The sequence below is a fragment of the Cotesia glomerata genome, linkage group LG5 (assembly GCF_020080835.1).
Source record: "Cotesia glomerata isolate CgM1 linkage group LG5, MPM_Cglom_v2.3, whole genome shotgun sequence".
Classification (NCBI taxonomy): Eukaryota; Metazoa; Arthropoda; class Insecta; order Hymenoptera; family Braconidae; genus Cotesia; species Cotesia glomerata.
This window is the reverse complement of record NC_058162.1, coordinates 22222817-22241791: the sequence shown is the minus strand read 5'-3', so window position 1 is coordinate 22241791 and position 18975 is coordinate 22222817. Positions and strand designations below refer to the sequence as shown.

The following is an 18975-nucleotide window of genomic DNA, read 5'->3' as shown; positions in this document are numbered from 1 at the left end:
ATTGTGGTGGACAAATAATTAGTCCTCTAGTTAAGTTCACCAGGGTGTTGTGCTGGGCTTACTGAGGAGTTTGACAACAGTGATAAAAGAGAGTGTACGATGGAGAAGCCATGACGCACCCGTCGCATCAGACTAACGGAGCCAGCTTGGAGGATTGCCACACGAATTTCTTCGCACTGGTGAGTACTCCAGTGTTTTCTTACTCCGACAATTAGTTTTTAAAACGACAAGTTAGTATCCATCAGCTTATGTCATTCGATCCTATTTTAAATCCAACCTTTTATCATTTTTATGATACCTTTTTACAGATATTACCTGGGTGTATTATTTTATACCTATATACCATATTTATTAATCTAATACACTTGTATTATTTAATATTTATATGTCTGTCTATTGCCAAATCAAACGACGTCTACCTACACAGTGTCTTGTCGAAAGTCTACAGCACACTCTGATCTCTACTGAGTAAACTATCATCAGAGGCGTTGTTTCTTTCAGCTAAGCGGCATCTCATCCTGGATTATCTGATTTTATGTTTCAGGACTTTTATTTACCAGTTTGGTAACTAATTATTTTTTATATAATTTATTAAAAACTCTCGGCTGAGTCGACCGTGGATGAAATCACCTAAAAGTACCAAAGATGAGATTTTAAAAATAAAAAAATCAGAATAATAAAATAAAACGGGTGAAAAAAGGAACGACAGAAGGACTTGCAGGCAAAAGATTCTCTAGAGATGTGTACAATATATTCCGACACATATATACATACATTTATAGAGGTAGCAGCGTATACATTACATACATCTACGTAGCTATGCGTGTTATATATGTATATACATAATGTAGAGAGAGAAAAGAGAAGAGGGAGAGAAAGAGAAGAAGGCATTCGTAGCTGAGCAACAAGGAAAGAGAAATACAGTAACGGTGGCGGCGACTGTTTGTGTATCGGCTGTAAGCTTCCTTCGAATAGATGCTTGTGTACGTTAAGTCTAGAATCCACGTCCATAGAAAGATTTCGAGTGACTCGGTGCAGGCCCATTTAATTTTTTAATTACCAGACTAGTGGGTTATTATTCCCGATGGAAATAACAATATTATTAAATATTAAATTTAATACTGAAGATAAATCGCCGTGACCTCAGATTAATAAAAAAGGAAAGAAAAAATAATAGGAGGATCTCTTGTTCTACTTGTTCTCTCCTTCCAGGATAGGAGGCAAATAGCGGACGTCACACTGCTGTCCGTTACTTCGTAATATCAGACTTTACTTTCGCCTCTCATAGATCGCTGCTGCTGCTGCTATTTCAACTTGTTTTTAGTTTTTTTCATTGTTTTTACTTTATTTACTACTGCGCTGTTGTCTTGCCTCGAAAAGTTGCACTTTTATGCTGCATACTAATAGAGACTATTTCTATCTCTTTTTAATATTACTTTTTGATCTCTCTATAAGTAATCTTTATTTTTTATTTAAAAATTTTCTTTATTTTTTTATTGTTTTTTTTTTTTTTATTAAATATTTTATGTTAACTCATAATCCGGTTAAGTAATCGATAAATTAATGGCTGCGTTCAGGTTTACTAAGTTCTGAGCAGGGCTGACTTTATCTACAAAAAAAATTAATTTTAGACACACTTAAATAAATATACCTTGCATTGTTTTATTATAGATTAAAAAAAAAAAAAAATAATATAGTTATTTTAAGTTGTTGCTACAAGATATGCTCAGATCTGCTAAGAAATTAGTAAACTTGAACGCAGCCAATAACTGCAATGTTTAAAAATGGAAAAAATTATTAATGTATAATTTTTATTTATTTTGTAGATAATTTGAATTAAAGTTTTTATTAATTCTTGCCTGAATATTATGCGGCAAAAGAAAATGGAGCAAACCGCTAGGTGAAAGCCTAAACTTTGGAGTGGAGATGGATTATTTGAAAGTATTCTAGAAATTTCAGTGTTTATTTGGATTTTAAAAATTTTTATTCTTCAGACAATGAAGAAATAAAATTTTATCAAGAATGAAGAAATAAATAATTTAATGACTGGAAATTTACAAGCATTGTAATTTCTAACCTCTTTGGTTTGACATTTGTAATGTCAACTTATTTACCAGTATTTAAAACCGCATCAAATGACAGCAAACAATAACATTTAAATGAAATTAAAGTAGATATTGAATATTAAAAAAAAATGGATTTAAAATTCCGTAGTCACGCGGGCAGACTTGTACACCGTCTTGCTCATGTATTGATCAACGTGAAGCTTGACAAACCATCATACAGTGTAACTCGACGTCTCTTCCCCTCGTGCTCTTTATTCGAGTGAATATTTTTTATTAAAAATAAAATGAGGTAAACCATTTAAAAATATTCCAAGCTACTTTGTTAAAAGTTGTTGAGGTCACAAGACTGATGACTGATGACACAATGCGCATCAAATTAACAAACACAAGTAAGGAGTCTTAGTGGCTTCCAATACAATACTAACGCAAGCCCACGTGAAACTCTCAGTGAGATAAGTACTGACTGTTGTCATAAACTACCATACTCCAAGCTATAAGAGCTTTCAATGAGCTCGAGTAAGAGCACCAGCCGAGAGTTTATAATTATTTCAAGTATAAAAAGCTAATCGAGGAAAGCTGTGTAACAGGTGCCATTATTTTATTTCGGATCCTGCATTTTTATATTATCACATTAATAATTTTATTTTTACTTTGACCATGACCTTTCGTAATGTAATTAATAATTAATATATTTTTAAAATTAATATATTTTTAAACTTCCAGACGGATCTATGCGGGATAAAATGGCGGAAATTCGTGTGGGGAGAGATGGCCGGTGGATCCGTGGGTACCCCCCTTGAAGATCCAGTATTGTCGAGCTTTTCGCGGTGTCTAGCGAACGACATACTTTGTGTGTGGCGACGGGTGGCGGCCACGCCGGCTGCTACCGGTACAGGCGCAATATTTGACATGGGTATAGCACCTTCGCCTGCTCCACCACCTCTGTCGCTGTCCGCTGCTAAAGAGCTCTGGATATTTTGGTATGGAGAGGAACCCGATTTGTCCGGTCTTGTTTCACCGGAGCTCATCGGCAGCCGTAAGTATTTACTTCAATATTATTATCATAATTATTATTATCAGTTGTGGGATGTTTCACAAGTATTAAGAAAATTAAAAATTTTTATTTTTTTTTTTAAATAGACGTAAATTTTTTTGGTAATTATTTACAAGTGGAGTTTACCATTTTAATTTTCATTAAAAAAATATATCAAAAAAAGATAAAATAGAAATTTTATCCAAAAACATGAAAGCCAAAATTTTTTCCAACTTTTGAAGGCAAAAAAGCTATCGAAATCTTTATTTTTTTTTCACGCCATTTGTTATCATAAATCCGCTGTAAAAACAAGCAGAATAAAAAAAATTAAAAAATGTTAATTTTTCACCTAAATATGGCCAAAAATAAGTTTGATTCCACTTGTAAATAATTAAAATTTTTTTTTTATACTGAAATTGAAAGATAATTTTTAATGACAAAAAAAAATTCACATGAAAAAATAGTAAAAAATTCTAAATGCAATTTTTTAAAATGATTTATTTATTTATTGAAAAAATTTTTTTTGTATTACCAATATGTACAAAGCCGATTGGCGTTTAAATAATAAATAAATAAATAAAATGATCTGTAAATAATTAATTTTTTAAATAAAATTAAAAAAAAAAAAAGTGTCTTCTAATGTCAGTAAAATAAATTTGTATATCTAGTTCATTCTTACTCTACATGTGAAATGGCTCATTTGATTGGTCTGAATGTGAATATGTTATCGACCGAACTTGATAAAACGACGTACCACGTGTGTTTTGTCCATTCGGACGATGACTTGTATCGTTTGAAAATAATAATTAAAAATAAAATAAAAAATTGCTTATTTTATTGATTTAATTATTTTAACAATAAATAGAGAGTGAGCAAGGCTCTTGGGAAAGCGGCCTCTCGTATGAATGCCGTTCATTACTCTTCAAGGCTCTCCATAATCTCATTGAACGTTGTTTACTGTCTCGTGACTTTGTTCGCCTTGGAAAATGGTTCGTTCAGCCTTATGACGGTTTCGAGAAGCATCATTGCAACAGGTAAGATTATTTATCACTGAATGTTACAAAAATCAATACAAGAATAAGTAATACTTAAAAATATTTGATTAGACATTACACAATAATTAAAAAAAAAAATAAAACTTTGTTGCAGCAGTCATTTGTCATTCTCGTTTGCATTTTTTGTACATGGTGACAGTACTGTTTGTGCAAGTGTCGATGTCAGGCAGCACCCCGCGGTGCGGTACCTCACTAGAGCTTGCCTTCAGCGTACTCAGGCATCTCAGACCGATGCTAAAGGTAATTGACCTCTTTAATAAATAAATAACGCTTACTGATTTATTTTATTTACTTTTCAGTGATTCTTGCGCCGTATGGTCTAGCCGGAACGCTGACAGGACAGTCGAGTCGCATTGACTCACAATTTCTCGATGAGTGGAAACACTTTTATCCGATAAACAACAACAATATTGAACCTGGTCTTCCACCTCTTGTAGAGGTGCTTGTCGGTGGCGTCAGGATGCGATATCCATCGTGCTACGTTCTCGTCACTGACATGGACGACGTGCCTATTGAATTGCCACCCTCACCTCCTTACAGTCCCGCGGCAGCTAATTATGACTATTTGAATTACATTCAAGGCGAAAGCAAACCATCAACCGAAATGCCCGAGCGCGTTTGGGCTGAATGTATTCTTGGATCATCGTCGTTATCCACTTCCAAAACAAATGAATCTTCCGTAGAGCTTGGTACCTGGACGTTTATTGATCCAACTCAAAAGTCTTCCTGCATGTGTTCTAAGTAAGTCGCACTGTTGAGCTACCAATTGACTTTTAATGTTAATGCTAATTTAATGTTTATTTATTTTTTTTTCCCTATTTGTTATGGGAATAAATTACAATCATACTTAAGGACGTTCCTAGACAAAAATACACCAATAGGTTATCGCTATTGGTTTCTTTCTCACGCACTAGTGCTGCCTCTCTTTACAGACTATCGCTCACTTACTTCCATTCATGTAAAATATCGAGAGTCACTAACTTCAAACATTTTTTTTTTTTAAATGAATACCGCTCGTTAATGTTATTTTTGATAAAAAATACTTGTTATAAGGTAAAAGACCCAGTTATAGACACTGGTCTAGTTATTGACACTTGCAATTTTATTTCAATTAAAAAAAAAGCCAACTCCAATAAATTCATAAATACAATTTGTGAATTATAAATTTTTAGATAATTGATTTTTTGAAAACATTTTATTTTTTTAATTTGAATAAAATTGCAAGTGTCAAACAACTAGGTTAGTGTCAGTAACTGGTTATTTTATCTTATCTTCAATTAATGATTCTTAATTTTTTAACCCGTTGAGGACACACGTCGAAAAAATACGGAAAAATCGTTTAGAAAAAAAAAACTTACGAAATTGAACTTTTTTTATGAAAAAAGTCGCAGAAATACTTATGAGTATAAGTCTTCAAAATTTCAAAAAAATTTTAAGAAAACAGTTTTTTCTTGGAACGTGCTTAATTTCAAAGCATTAGATAGTTCAGCAAATATTTTTTATCTCTATAATTTTTTTTCAATTTTGCACTTGTAATTATTAAAACGCATGATTGTAAATGTGCGATAGTGTCTTTTTAGTAATTATATATATTTATTTTATTTAAGTACGTTCATATGTTACACTAGAGTCGATAAAAAACAAACTGTTGATGTAATTTATTTTTAATAATTAAAATTAAGATTTAATATAAAGTATAATGTATGAACGTCTTTGAAGAAGAATATGTATGCCAATATATAGAATTATTATATGCTTGATAAAAATATTACAAATAGATATAAATTTGCATCGAAAAATGGTTTTTAAAAATAGTAGCAGCTGTGTGACGTTTATTTTTTTTTTTTGCATGTAACTTTTTTTATTAGAAACCAATTTTAAAAAATCTATTTCACGTCACAGTATTGCATGTAAATCCATGTCTCGATGATAAATATATATGTATAAAAATAAAAAACAATTCAATTTTACTTGAGATAAGTAAACAAAAAAATAAAAAAGATAGAAAACGAGAGGTTGAAAACGCATCGGTTACAGGTGCATAACCCCCGGGGGTTGGAAGAATCTGGCTTCCTCTCAAAATCAGAGGGAGAGAGTTGATAAAGGTGGACGAAGGGCTGTCGTACCTTTCCATCGACGCTCTACCATTCCGTGGGATGCTTCTTCCCCCTCTGTTCTTGCTAATGCCCCCAGGTGGGTATTTTGCCCCGAAATTTTATAGCTTTTTTTTTTTAAATAATCAATAAACGTCGTAATCACATTTTATTCATTTATTGTAATTCACGCGCAATAACATAATTACGATTAATCATCATTGGATCATTACATATATTAATCCACATTTTAATCGACTATTTTTAATACTAAACAAAATAATCCTCAATAATCTTTAACATTTAAATGCCAGTGTCATTTTTAAAATTATAAATATATATTTAATAATTTGCATGTTGTTATTGCATGACTTTAGTTCGTTAATTAGTCTATTTAAATTATTCATTTAAGCATGATAATAATTTGTTGTAATTTTTCAGGTGGTAGTGTCAATGTCGTTTTAGTTTTTTTAAGGCTTCTTATTGATAACTTACAGAAAAAATAATTTTTATAAAAATTTATATAATAAAAATTTTATAACAAATATTTTCATTTTTTTTACCGGATAAAATTTTTTAAAAATTTATTTTTTCATAAGCGAAATAAAAATTTTAAACAATGGTACACAGAAAGAACAAGATGACACTGGATATCATCCCAGATTATACTCAGTGATATCTGTGGTGAAAAAAAATTTTAGATGGTATTTAAAAAAAATCCAGATTATACTGCGTGATATCTGGATTATACCCATTATAATCTGAATTATACTCATTGTAATCTGGATTATACTAGCTACTATTGGAAATTTTTTTTCACTCAGTATAATCTGAGATGATATCCAGTGTCATCTTGTTCTTTTTGTGTACATTATCATTCTAATAAAATTAATTATCATTGCTTAATCAGTCATATTCATTTGGTTTTTTAAATAATATTTGCTAATTATAAATGAAGGATTATTAAATTAATAAAAATTTTTAACATCTAGGTCGATTTCAACTAGAAACAATGACGCACCGAATACACCACCCGATGGACCACCTTCTTATTCTCGAGGCCCTCCCACCGGTGGTGACTGTCCTCCAGTACCATCTGTTGGTTCACCAAGCTCGCCAGCACCGTCACCACTTCCAACACCTCATTCAGAACCAGCATCGGTGCCGCCGTCGGTGGACCCGACGATGCCGACGTTGAGCCCTCAGCCCCCTCCGAGTCACCCTAATGCGGCTCCGTCATTGTTGCACGGATCTAAAGCCTCTGCCTGCTGTAATAGTAGTAATAGCAACAACAATAATAACAATAACAGTAATAATAATAATAATAATAATAACAATAATAGCAGCAGTAGCAATAACAACTCAAGTTCCAACAACAGTAATACCAGTAGCAACACTGTTAACAGTAGCAATTCCATCAGCAATAATAATACCAATAATAGTCAAGTTGTAAATATGATAACTGAGAATACATTGAAGCGACCGATTCTTTCCTCGAGAGAGTATGAAGGTGCGCTTTTGGAGGATGAACCTCCACTTTCTTGGCTATATGACTATTCTACTCAAGAGGCTTGGCTTAATCATCCGGTTAAGAGATTTAAACCATCTTCTCCAGTTACTTCTCTTCATCAACGTGCTAGTAATTTGTATGCGATTACTAATTCACCGATAAATCACCCACAAATTACTAAATTTGAAATCAAACAAGAACCTGGTGTCATGATGGTTAGTATTGAGAATAATTTTTTTTTTTAATGATAAAAATAACCGTAAATATTTATTTTTATAAGAATTATTTTTCTACAATAATCTGTAAATTTTAAATAATTGATAAGGTAAAGCACCTAATAGTTAAACAGGTTTCAAAGTAAAACGTATTTGACCCTACTTTTAATGTAGAAAGGTATAATTATTCGTTCAAATTAGTGATGTTCATGAAAATATAAACAATTTTGAATTGATTGAAGCACAAAATAACAAAGATAATTAAATATTTATATTTTGACAACGTTTTTAAGATAGACTATGCAAGGAGTAGTAGTTGAACAACCAATTCTGACAAGCCGCAGTAGTTGAACACACTGGGAGCAGTAGTTGAACTAATAAAATATCTGGCAATAGGCACCGCAAAAATTTTCAACGTTTTATTGAAATATCTAAGGAATTATAACATATTATTGAATAATATTAAAAATAAAACTATGAATATTTGATATGTTCATTTAAAAATGATAAATATTTCTATTTAATTTTTTCATTACATTTTTTATGAACGACAAAGCAAATGTTCAATTATAAATCAAAAAAATTCAATTAAAAACGTTCAATCATTTTTAATTACACTAATTTTTAACTATAAAACTTATTTAATTTGCAGTAATTGATACAAATCACAATGCTGATCACTATTCTATAAATCTATTATAGGTTAGAGTACTGTTAAAATTATACGGCCCCAGCTTGTTCAAGTTCTGGGTACCGCTTTGAAAATTTGGAGATGTAGTTAGACGCTAAAATTTAATATAAAAACTATAGTTTATGTCTTTGCAAAAAATATGTATTATTTAGAAATGACTATTTCATTGGGTGGTACAATTTTTTTTACTTAAGGGGGATGGCCACTGTGACGGTCGAAAAAATAGGTGATTTTCGGGAATTTTTTTGACTGAGATAATAAAGGAATTTGGGGATCGGGTTTTTTTGTTTTGTAAAGTATACATTAAAGATTATTCTCCTAAATTTTTATCAAAAAATATCATGTTGTTACAAAGTTATTAGCATTTTTGTGGAGCACCAAAAAAATTTCCCCCTCCATGATACGATCTCTAACTAAAAAACGGATTATCTAAAACAAAAAAACGAAAGAGCGTTATAATATGCATGCATGTGGTTATCATTGCACGTAGGAGATTTTGAAAATTTGGATTGAAAAAAAAATGGCGACATATTAAAAATTTTTTCGTTTTTTTCCCTCATTTTTTTGGATTCAAACAGCCTTAAAAATCTTAAAAATCAAAATTTCCAAAATCCCCTACGTGCAACTATAGCTACTGAATAGACGAATACGGGGGAAAAAAAAGTTGCAAATCGGTTCATATTTATGCAAATAACAGTTCTCATCAGTTCAAAAAAAGTAGTTTCGAGAAAAACGCGTTTTCGTCGGAGTGCCGCGCGTGTAAAGTCATTTGACGCACTGTCACAGAAATGACTATAACTCGGAAAATATTCGGAATTTTGATACCAAACTCTAGATACATATTTTTGAATCTATAAACTTGAATTTAATAAAATAAAAAAAAAATTTTTTTTTTTTTAATTTCACAGTAGCCATCCCCCTTAAAATGATATACCGTTTTTTTTACTGATTGTTCGGTTTACGGTTTAGTACTTTTTTCATAAAAAAATAGCATCTATTAGCTATTCTCGACATGTCAATTTTTAAGTTATCAAAAATATAATTGTTTTGATTTATAATTGAAAAAACTTACAGAAATCAATTACTGTATCATTGAATAATTATAACATGCGCATATTACTCATAATAAATATACTGGTTTTGTATTACAACAATTCGAAAAGTTAAAGTACTGGTCCCATTTTTAGTGTTCAAGTACTGAGTACTTTACCTTACTAAACTAAATCATGAATTAAAAAAGTATAAATTTACGGTTACTTAGTCACTAATCAATAACAGTGGATTAAAAACATCTTACTTTTTTCAGGGTGACTGTACAGGAAGTGGAGAAAGACGAAACGGGGACAGAGAAGGCGAAGACACCGAACGCCTAAGAGAAGAAGGTGAAAGAAATAGAAACGACCCCTACGAGTTTGACGTCGCCGGAGACGACGATAACGGCAGCGGTGATCACGGCGTGGTTGGAGCTGACGGTCTGAGACGCCCACGAGACGAGCCGCCAAACTCAGGGTCTCTCTTTACCAGCGAAGGACTCCAAGTGTCTTACAAAGACCTCGACCAGATATTCGACAACTCGGATCCGGATACCTCGAGTGACGAGACAAACCTTAACCAGCTCCAAGTCCAAACTCCACCGGGATCTAACAAATCCGGAGGAATGCACGAAGAAACTCGTCTGGACATAACCAAGCAAAGCAACCGCGGAGTAGGAGTTCTACGTCCTGAAGAGGTGGTGAAAATGTTTCCAACTCCACCTTCCCTAGAACACCCAGTGCCCTCTCCCTGTCAGATGAACGATGCGGCGATTGACCAAACAGAACTATCAGCATCTCAGCGGTCGCATCGCCACGCTCCCGACATCTATCCAAACATGGGATCGCCTCCTGAAGAACCAATCACAGACTGGTCGTATGTTTTCAAACCGCCTACGGTTTTCAAGCTCGTCGGTTCATCGAAATACGCTCCGTTGACGAACTTACCCAGCCAATTTCTGCCTCCGATTACACTGCCTTCGCACTGCGTTTACAGACCTTCTTGGCAGTGCAATTCAACAAACAACTCAAACAGTAACAACAGCTCCGACAAGAATTCACCTCACTCAGCATCCTCGTCAAAGTCTGCAGACAATACTCAGGATCAGCAGGAGCAATCGCAGAATCAGGATCAACCACAAACACTTCAACCGCCTCAACCACCGTCACAACCTTCTTTACCACCACCGCAGCAGCATCAGCAACTGGCAATAGCTCACCAAGCGTGTCCTTCGAGTCCAAACCCCAACAACGTCACCAACCATTATCGTACAGCAGCTGGAAGACCTCCACCGCCGCCTTACGACCAGCCAAGTCCTGCAACTTCAACTTCGTCGTACCTAAATAAAAATATAAATAGCATCGATGCTGACACACCGGGTCCAATTCGCGCACCAGAGTCTAATTCTCTTGTAGTAAACATCCTTCTTGGTGACACTGTACTGAATATATTTCGCGATCACAATTTTGACAGCTGCAGTCTTTGCGTTTGTAATTACGGGCAAAAAGTTGTTGGGAATATCAAAGGCGCTGACGCGGTTTATCTCGCTGGTGCTTGGGCAAACAGTAGTGCGCTATTTCAAGATGAGGAACAGTTAAGGTGCAATTGTGGTTTTAGTGCAGTGGTGTATCGTCGGCTGGCGACCCAAGCAGGATTATTCTACGAAGACGAGCTTGAAATTGCGGGAATCGCCGAAGATCCTTCAGAGAAGAAAAAAAACTCATTGCTTGCTGTTGTTTCTGGTGGTGAAAGCAAACCCGGCTCGGAAGAAATTGATGTTATCACTCCAAGTGTTTTAGAACTTGTTCGCGAACAATGTGCAATCATTCAAAGTTCGGCTAGTAGTTTGTACCGCGCTGCCAAGATTTACGCAGCCAATAAAAGTTATAATTATAATAACAGTAGTGGTAATAGCAGTAGTAATAATAATAATAGTAATAATAATAACAACAACAATAACAGTAACAATAACAATAATAGTAGTAATAACAACAATAATAATAGTAATAATAATAACAGCACTAGTAATAGTAATAATAGTAGTAATAATAACAGTAACAATAATCATCAAAATCTCGTTCCGAGTCTTAACACACTGGAATTTAATGACGGCAATGAAGTGTCTTTGATTGCACTAGAGCAAGGTAAATTGATAGAAAATAACGCTGTAGAAAGAACAGCAAAATCTGTCGGCGTTCACCGGTGGGCCTTTATAAAAGCCCGAGGTCCTCAGTGCAACGGAGATATTCTTCGGATGATGCGGACACTCCAGCCACTGCTTCAAGATGCTGTTCAGAAAAAATGCACGACTAGAATGTGGGAAGCGCCGTATACTGTTACTGGGCCGTTGACTTGGCGTCAGTTTCATCGACTTGCGGGTCGAGGAACTGAAGATCGATGCGAGCCACAGCCGATACCAGCTTTAGTTGTTGGTTACGACAGAGACTGGTTATCTTTGTCTCCATATGCACTCAGTTACTGGGAAAAGCTCTTGCTGGAACCTTACGCGGGGCCACGTGACGTCGCGTATGTTGTTTTGGCTCCGGATAGTGAACCTGTGATCAATAAGGTGAAGTACTTTTTTCGCGAGCTGTCGACGACGTATGAGATCTGCCAGCTAGGAAAGCACACGCCGATAACGAAGGCTTGCCGCGATGGAATAATCCGTGTTAGCAAGTCTTCCAGTCAGAAGTGGTCCAAGCAGCCGTTGATCGACGACTGGTTCAAATTATTGGGCGACAATCAGTTGGGTGAACAGCTGAGGCTTTACGCGCAGGTCTGCAGTAATCGACTGGCGCCGTATTTGACTCAAGTTATTCAAGACCGGAGTTTGTTGGACCCGGATTCTAACAACAAACAGCAGTCCCAGCACTCCCACCACCACCAGCAGTCTCAGTCACAGTCACCGTCTGTTCCGCCGAGTGAGTCGATGCCAACGACTCCGGATGGAACCGCTATTACCGTTAAAGCGGAACCTGTTGGAGACAGTGAAGCCGCGCCAAGTGAAACTCCGTCATCTAATACCACCCCGAATGCTAATTCTACTATGGGAAACGTCACGCCGGCTATCCCACCTAGCTCTCCTTCGAATTCAATCGCTGGAAATGCGACGTCGGCGATGAACCCTGCGATAAATATCAAGACGGAGCCTGGTACTTCGAGTAATATGTCAGCTGGGGCGATGAACGCGGCCAACTCATCGGCACCTTCGTCCTCGACGGGGTCTACTACTTCTACCACGTCGACGACGGCTACCATTGGACCCGACGAAGAGGAAGTTGAACCTCCTTCTATTGTTGTTTATATTGTTGAACCGTTTTCCGTGGGTGGACCTGAGAACTCTGATCGACGGCGTTTGGCTATTCTTGCACTTCTCAGGGCGTATTCTGCTGCGATCAATGCTATGCCTGAAAATTTGAGATCTAATATTAATGTTCAAGTAGGTTTCATTGAAGTAAAATATTTTATTTTAATAATATAACTGGTTTAGTAATTAGTAGTTCTGGATTATGACTGTTTAGGGTTATACGCACAGAAAGCTGAAAAAAAAAAAACACTTTTTTTTATTATTTTTTCTGAATAAAATTTTAATTGATTTAGATTTTGTTTATTTTATGCCAAGGCACAGGCTAAATGGCAATTTCAATTACCGATTGATTACATACGAATAAATATACAAAGTTATAAAATAATAATAATAATAATAAGTTAGATTTATGTAAAAATATGATAATCAAATCAACAGACATCTTATAATTTTTTAGATTTTTATAATAATTAAATTATTATGAAAAAAATTTAGTAAAAAAATTCCACTTGCTTAATGTTAAAAAAAAAAAAAAAAAAAAACAAAAAAAAGTGCGAATTTTCATAAGTATTTTTTTTATGTATATTGGTAGTTTTATATATGTATATAAGGTAAAAGACCCAGTTATTGACACTGACCTAGTTGTTTGACACTAGCAATTTTAGTCCAATTAAAAAAATAAAATGTTCCCAAAAAATCAATTATCTTAAAATTTATAATTCAAAAATTATATTTATTAATTTTCTAGAGTTGATTTGTTTTTTTTTTTTAATTTAAATAAAATTGCAAGTGTCAATAACTAGACCAGTGTCAATAACTGGGTCTTTTACCTTAAGTAGTTGTGACTGAACTTAAACAATTCCTTTTTTTAATAATTATTTTTCCAGCTCCTGTAGACAATTTTCGGGAGATTTTCTATTAAAGGTTACTTACAGTGAACACGATATCTTCAGTTTGAATAATCGAAATTCTAAAATTAAAAAATATTCCATTGATATAAGATATTATTTAGTGATTAATTGAAGCAATTATGAAAAAATCTATTTTTAACAAAATAAAGGCTTGAAAAAAAAAATGATTCTTTTAGCCTTAAATTGTTTATTAAAATATTTATCGGAATTATTAATTCTTGGATGAATTACTAAAAAATTTACTTAAAAAAATTTTGTAAAAATTAGAGACTAATCTTATCAGCCTTTTTTGTTAAAGCTTGTTCACTGACTTAGAGAAAAAGGCGTTTAAAATTTATAAATATGAATATAACTTTAAAAACACTAATTCGATTGACATTAAATTTTCTGTGGATATATTTAAATGTATGTAGATTACAAAAATTAAATTTATTTAAATTCTATGTGCGTATAACCCCTTAAGGTCACAATTTTTTTTTAATCAATATAAAAAAATTTAAGTAATACTTATTATTTTAAAATTATAACACTGACATATAACTTAAATATTTACAGTTGATATCTCTGGAAAGCATAATAGAACTAGGACGAGCACGTGAACGACGGAAAATCCAAGACGAAATGCGTTCATTGGCATTGAACGTATTCTTGCAAGGTCGACGACTGCTGAATCACAATTCAACAGTAAAAAGTCTCACTGGTTTTGGTACTGCAGCAGCAGCCGACATATTCCTTAAAAATAAAAATGTAAGTACTTGGACCACTATCAAGACTTTAGATTTAAAGAATAGTAGAATTATATTACGCATGAAATTTATAGTTTGAAAAATTTTCAAATGATATGCAGGAACTTAACAAAGCTCCTTACCGCTTGTACACGCCGGCGTACGTACTTGCGCCGTTACGATCTAAAAGTGAGGCGCCTGAGTCTTTCGGCATCGCTGGCCCAGAAGAGTGTGCTGTTATGTACCTCAGTTATTGTCTGAGTGAGGATCAATCGCGGTTACTCGCAGTCGCGACGGATGACCGCGGGGAAATTTTTGAGACTGCTGCTATCAATATTGATGTGCCAAATCGTAAAAGAAGAAAACGTGTATCTGCTCGACGGATTGGACTTCAGAAACTTATGGACTTTATAGTCGGTGTCATGTCGCAAGGCGTAAGTATTTTTTTTTTTTTTTAATTTGATCATAAATTATAATATATGTCTTGTGTTATTATTAATATTTAAATTATTTACAGGTGCAACCATGGAGGCTAGTTGTAGGTAGAGTTGGCCGAATAGGTCACGGTGAATTAAAAAGTTGGGGTTGGCTCCTATCTCGAAAAGCACTATTGAAAGCTTCAAAACAATTAAAAGAACTTTGCAAGCAGTGCGCTCTTTTATACCCGTCTGCTGCACCCTGTGTATTAAGTGCTTGTCTCGTGTCACTTGAACCCGATTCGACACTTCGATTAATGGCTGATCAGTTTACACCGGATTCAAGATTTAGTCAAGCATCTGTTAATTGTCAACTATCCACACCTCAAGATGTTACTTGTACTCACATACTTGTTTTCCCTACTTCAGCTACCACACAAGTAAGTTTTATTTCAATTCACCCTTGCATTAATAAAAAAAATTTATTTATTTATTTATTTATTTAATAATACCAAGTCCGTTGCCAAATGGCAAAGTTTACAAAATAATTTTTGCAATAGTGAATACAATAATATAAGATTTTTAGTATAAAGAAGATAACACTAAAGATACTTAATATTAATTTTAATATGATTTAACTAAGGTAGATGAATTGATATAATAACTGTAGATATACAATTCAATAATGATAACAATGTTAATATTAACACAGAGGATAATGATAAGTAATTTAATTTGAGTCTCTAGCTCCATTAAATAATCAAACAATTTGGTTTTAAAGACCTTAATATTGGAAGCACCAATAATATCAGGGGGTAATGTTTGCCAGAGACGAATGACTGATAATAAATGAGTTTTTATAATAATTTGATGCAAAATCAAAAGTTAACTTTATTCAAGATAGAAAATCTTAAACCTAAAAAAATTTTTTTTTAATTTAATTGTCTTGAATCAAGTAGAAAAATTTTTGTATTATATTTTAACCAAGAAATTTTATGTTTAATTTAAAACAATAAAATTTTTTTAATGGTTTTCTTAGGTCTCAATCAAATAAATTTTTTAAAAAATCATCAACGTTACTCAAATGATTATTTTTTTAATTACAGTCATCACAGACTGCATTCCAAGAGCAGCATATAAATGGACCAGAACTTGGTGATGATGAGCTATTTTCGGCCCTTAACGACGACATGAATGAAGGGATGGAGGGTATGGGAGATCTTGGGGATATTTTCAATGCCTGGCCTGAGCAAAGTGCGGGTGGTGGACAGAGCCCTTGCAATAGCCCGCATCGGCCAGAATCACCTTTGGGCGGCGATGGAGGTGCCTTTGGTATGGGAAATCATGACGGGCCTGGTAGTCCATTCCCTTGCAGTAGTACACCAAAGGTATGTCTAAACAAATCTCGGAAAAAATTTTAAAGTTATAAAAAATTCATATTATTTCATTAAAATTATTATAAAATAAAAATAATAATAATAATATTATTTTTTTTTTGTAACAAAAAATGAAGCGATCATTCTGGGGGTGCTTGTTTTTCAGGAAAATTGTGGGAATGATACATTATTATTATTATAATTTTTATTTTATAATATTTTTAATGAAATAATATGAATTAAAAAAATAAAAATTTAACTGATAGTTTAACATGAATATTTTAAAAATAAAAATTTTATTTTAGACCGCAAATGCTGATCAAGCAGAAGACGTAACAAATCTTCATTTACAACCACTGGCTCTTGGGTACCTAGTATCAACAGCTCCAATCGGACGTATGCCATCGTGGTTCTGGTCAACGTGTCCTCATCTGGAAGGTGTATGTCCAGCATTTTTGAAAAACGCCCTTCACCTCCACAGTCCGGCCATACAGCAAAATAGCGACGATATACTTCAGCAGCACAGTGCTCTGACGGCTCATCCTCTTGATTCGCAATATACTACCGATGTGTTAAGGTTTGTTTTAATTCAGCACTTCTTCAGCACTTGAATTAGTTATTTTATAATAAATTATAATTTTTTATTTTTTTTTTTTTTATACAGATATGTCCTGGAAGGATACAACGCTCTGTCTTGGCTTGCCGTAGATGCGAATACCAAGGATCGACTTTCTTGCTTGCCGGTACATGTCCAAGCGCTCATGCAGCTTTATCACACAGCAGCTGCCCTCGTCTGACCCAGACCCACTCCCCTTGTGGTGCTTTTTGCACACCTCTCTTATGCACTTATTACCGTGATAATAACACTCGGGGCTTCATGGGCACAATTATATTCTTATGCCCATAAATTACCTTATAAATGTAAACTAGTACTTTGATGTCGACCATGATCGCATTATTACTCAGAATTCGACTGATTCTTGACAGAATCTAACTAATGATGACTACAATCAATTTCTATACATACCAAAAGAAGAAAAAAGACACTGATATTTCAATTGTCGGAGTACTCTTTATATCGATATTATTAATATTATTATTGTTATTATTATTTTTTTTTTCTAAATCATCTTTGTATACTATTGTATTTCTGTTGCAGTTAGAGGCGGGAGGTGTAATAGATATTGAGTATATTATTATAATAAATAATATTATTATTATTATTATTAAATAAATAAACAAGAGAGGAGAGGGGAGGGGGAGAAAAAGAAGGAGGAAAGAGTACGCATAATAATTTGCTAAAATTGTTGTCTCATCGTTAATTTAGATAGTTAAATTTGAAAGAAAAAATAATGATTAAAAATGAAAAAAATAAAAAAAAAAAATATTTAGTAAAAAAATAATAGGGATACATAATTCAAGTGTTTTTAATTGTAAATTAAATTTTTGTACAAAGCTTTTAATTATTATTAGTGACAAAGTAATATAACATATTACGTTATTTTTTAATTTTGTATAGATAAATAATTTTTAAAATTAATATTGAAACGAATGGACGAGGCACTCTATGTGTTTATAAGGTCTTGACATTCTTTTATTTAAACTTTTACAGTCTCTCCCGTAATGGTTTTTTTTTCTTTTCTTTTTTTTAATGTAATTTAATTTTTTGATTATGTACAAACCCCATGGTAGATCAAAATTAAAAAAATAATAAACAAAATATTATTATATATTAATAAAATTATAATAATGGTATTCAGACATTTATAATAACTTTTAGAAATGAATAGTGAAAAAAAAAGGCTATTGAATCAACGCCAGTGGTCTTTTGTTATTAAATTATTAAAAATTTTCCAAAGAAGAAAATTATTTGAAAGGGGCCTAGTCATGTTGGCTAACACTTTTCGATGAACAAAAAAGTAAATTAATAAATGTTTTATTCGTAATAGATGACCTTTATCATAATAACAATATAATGATAATAATAATAATAATAATTATAACTATGTAAAATATTAATTATTTTTAAATAATTTATTAACTAAATCTTTAATTATTGATATTAGACAATTATAAGTATCTAAAAAAATGTGGTGATTATTAAAATGACGATATTGAAAAGAAAAAAAAAAGGATAAGAAAAAAAAAGAGAGACAAACTTTTTCCTCCGCACTTTTGATTCCACGAAAAAAATCTAGAGTATTAAGAACTTATTTTATGAGATGTAAGGAACTGGAGCATGTTTGATAATGCAAGGGCTAAGATGGTTAAACTGCGTCAGTTACATAGTACAAATATTACTTGTACATAGAAAAAAATCCTAATCCCCAAACAGTTGGTTTTTTTTATTCATAAAACCGCCCTCACTCACTTTGTAACTATAGTATTTATTACTTGGGTAGTTATTATTAATATTATTATTATTATTATTATTATTATTATTATTATTATTATTGGGATTATTATATTATTATTATGAATATTAAATACACCGATATATATGTATATATATTAATTAAGACTTATTAATATATATATATATAGA

At 32.9% G+C, this 18975-nt stretch overlaps 1 protein-coding gene across 4 annotated transcripts; it reads left to right on the top strand.

Moving 5' to 3' along the window:
* The first annotated feature begins 40 nt into the window (after window positions 1-40).
* LOC123266186 (mediator of RNA polymerase II transcription subunit 13) lies at window positions 41-18762 on the top strand. 4 transcript variants are annotated; one of them, XM_044730232.1, is made up of 14 exons: window positions 41-179; window positions 2790-3102; window positions 3965-4133; window positions 4252-4394; window positions 4454-4895; window positions 6192-6347; window positions 7240-7972; window positions 9970-13134; window positions 14469-14660; window positions 14761-15072; window positions 15156-15494; window positions 16161-16442; window positions 16736-17007; window positions 17095-18762. In XM_044730232.1, exons 1-14 carry the CDS (start codon window positions 111-113, stop codon window positions 17225-17227), a joined length of 6720 nt encoding a protein of 2239 aa, XP_044586167.1. In that variant the 5' UTR covers window positions 41-110; the 3' UTR covers window positions 17228-18762. The 4 variants fall into 4 exon arrangements, with proteins under 4 accessions (XP_044586167.1, XP_044586166.1, XP_044586170.1 ...); XM_044730231.1 differs by having other exon boundaries at window positions 4249-4394; XM_044730234.1 differs by lacking the exon at window positions 41-179 and adding an exon at window positions 2310-2653 and having other exon boundaries at window positions 4249-4394.
* Window positions 18763-18975: the final 213 nt, after the last annotated feature.

Bases quoted from the DNA above. Each gene is read 5' to 3' on its own strand.
- LOC123266186 (XM_044730231.1), top strand. From the start codon at position 111: ATGACGCACCCGTCGCATCAGACTAACGGAGCCAGCTTGGAGGATTGC. The intron at 14,661-14,760 runs GTAAGTACTTGG...AATGATATGCAG, and splicing joins TATTCCTTAAAAATAAAAAT to GAACTTAACAAAGCTCCTTA. The intron at 15,073-15,155 runs GTAAGTATTTTT...AATTATTTACAG, and splicing joins TCGGTGTCATGTCGCAAGGC to GTGCAACCATGGAGGCTAGT.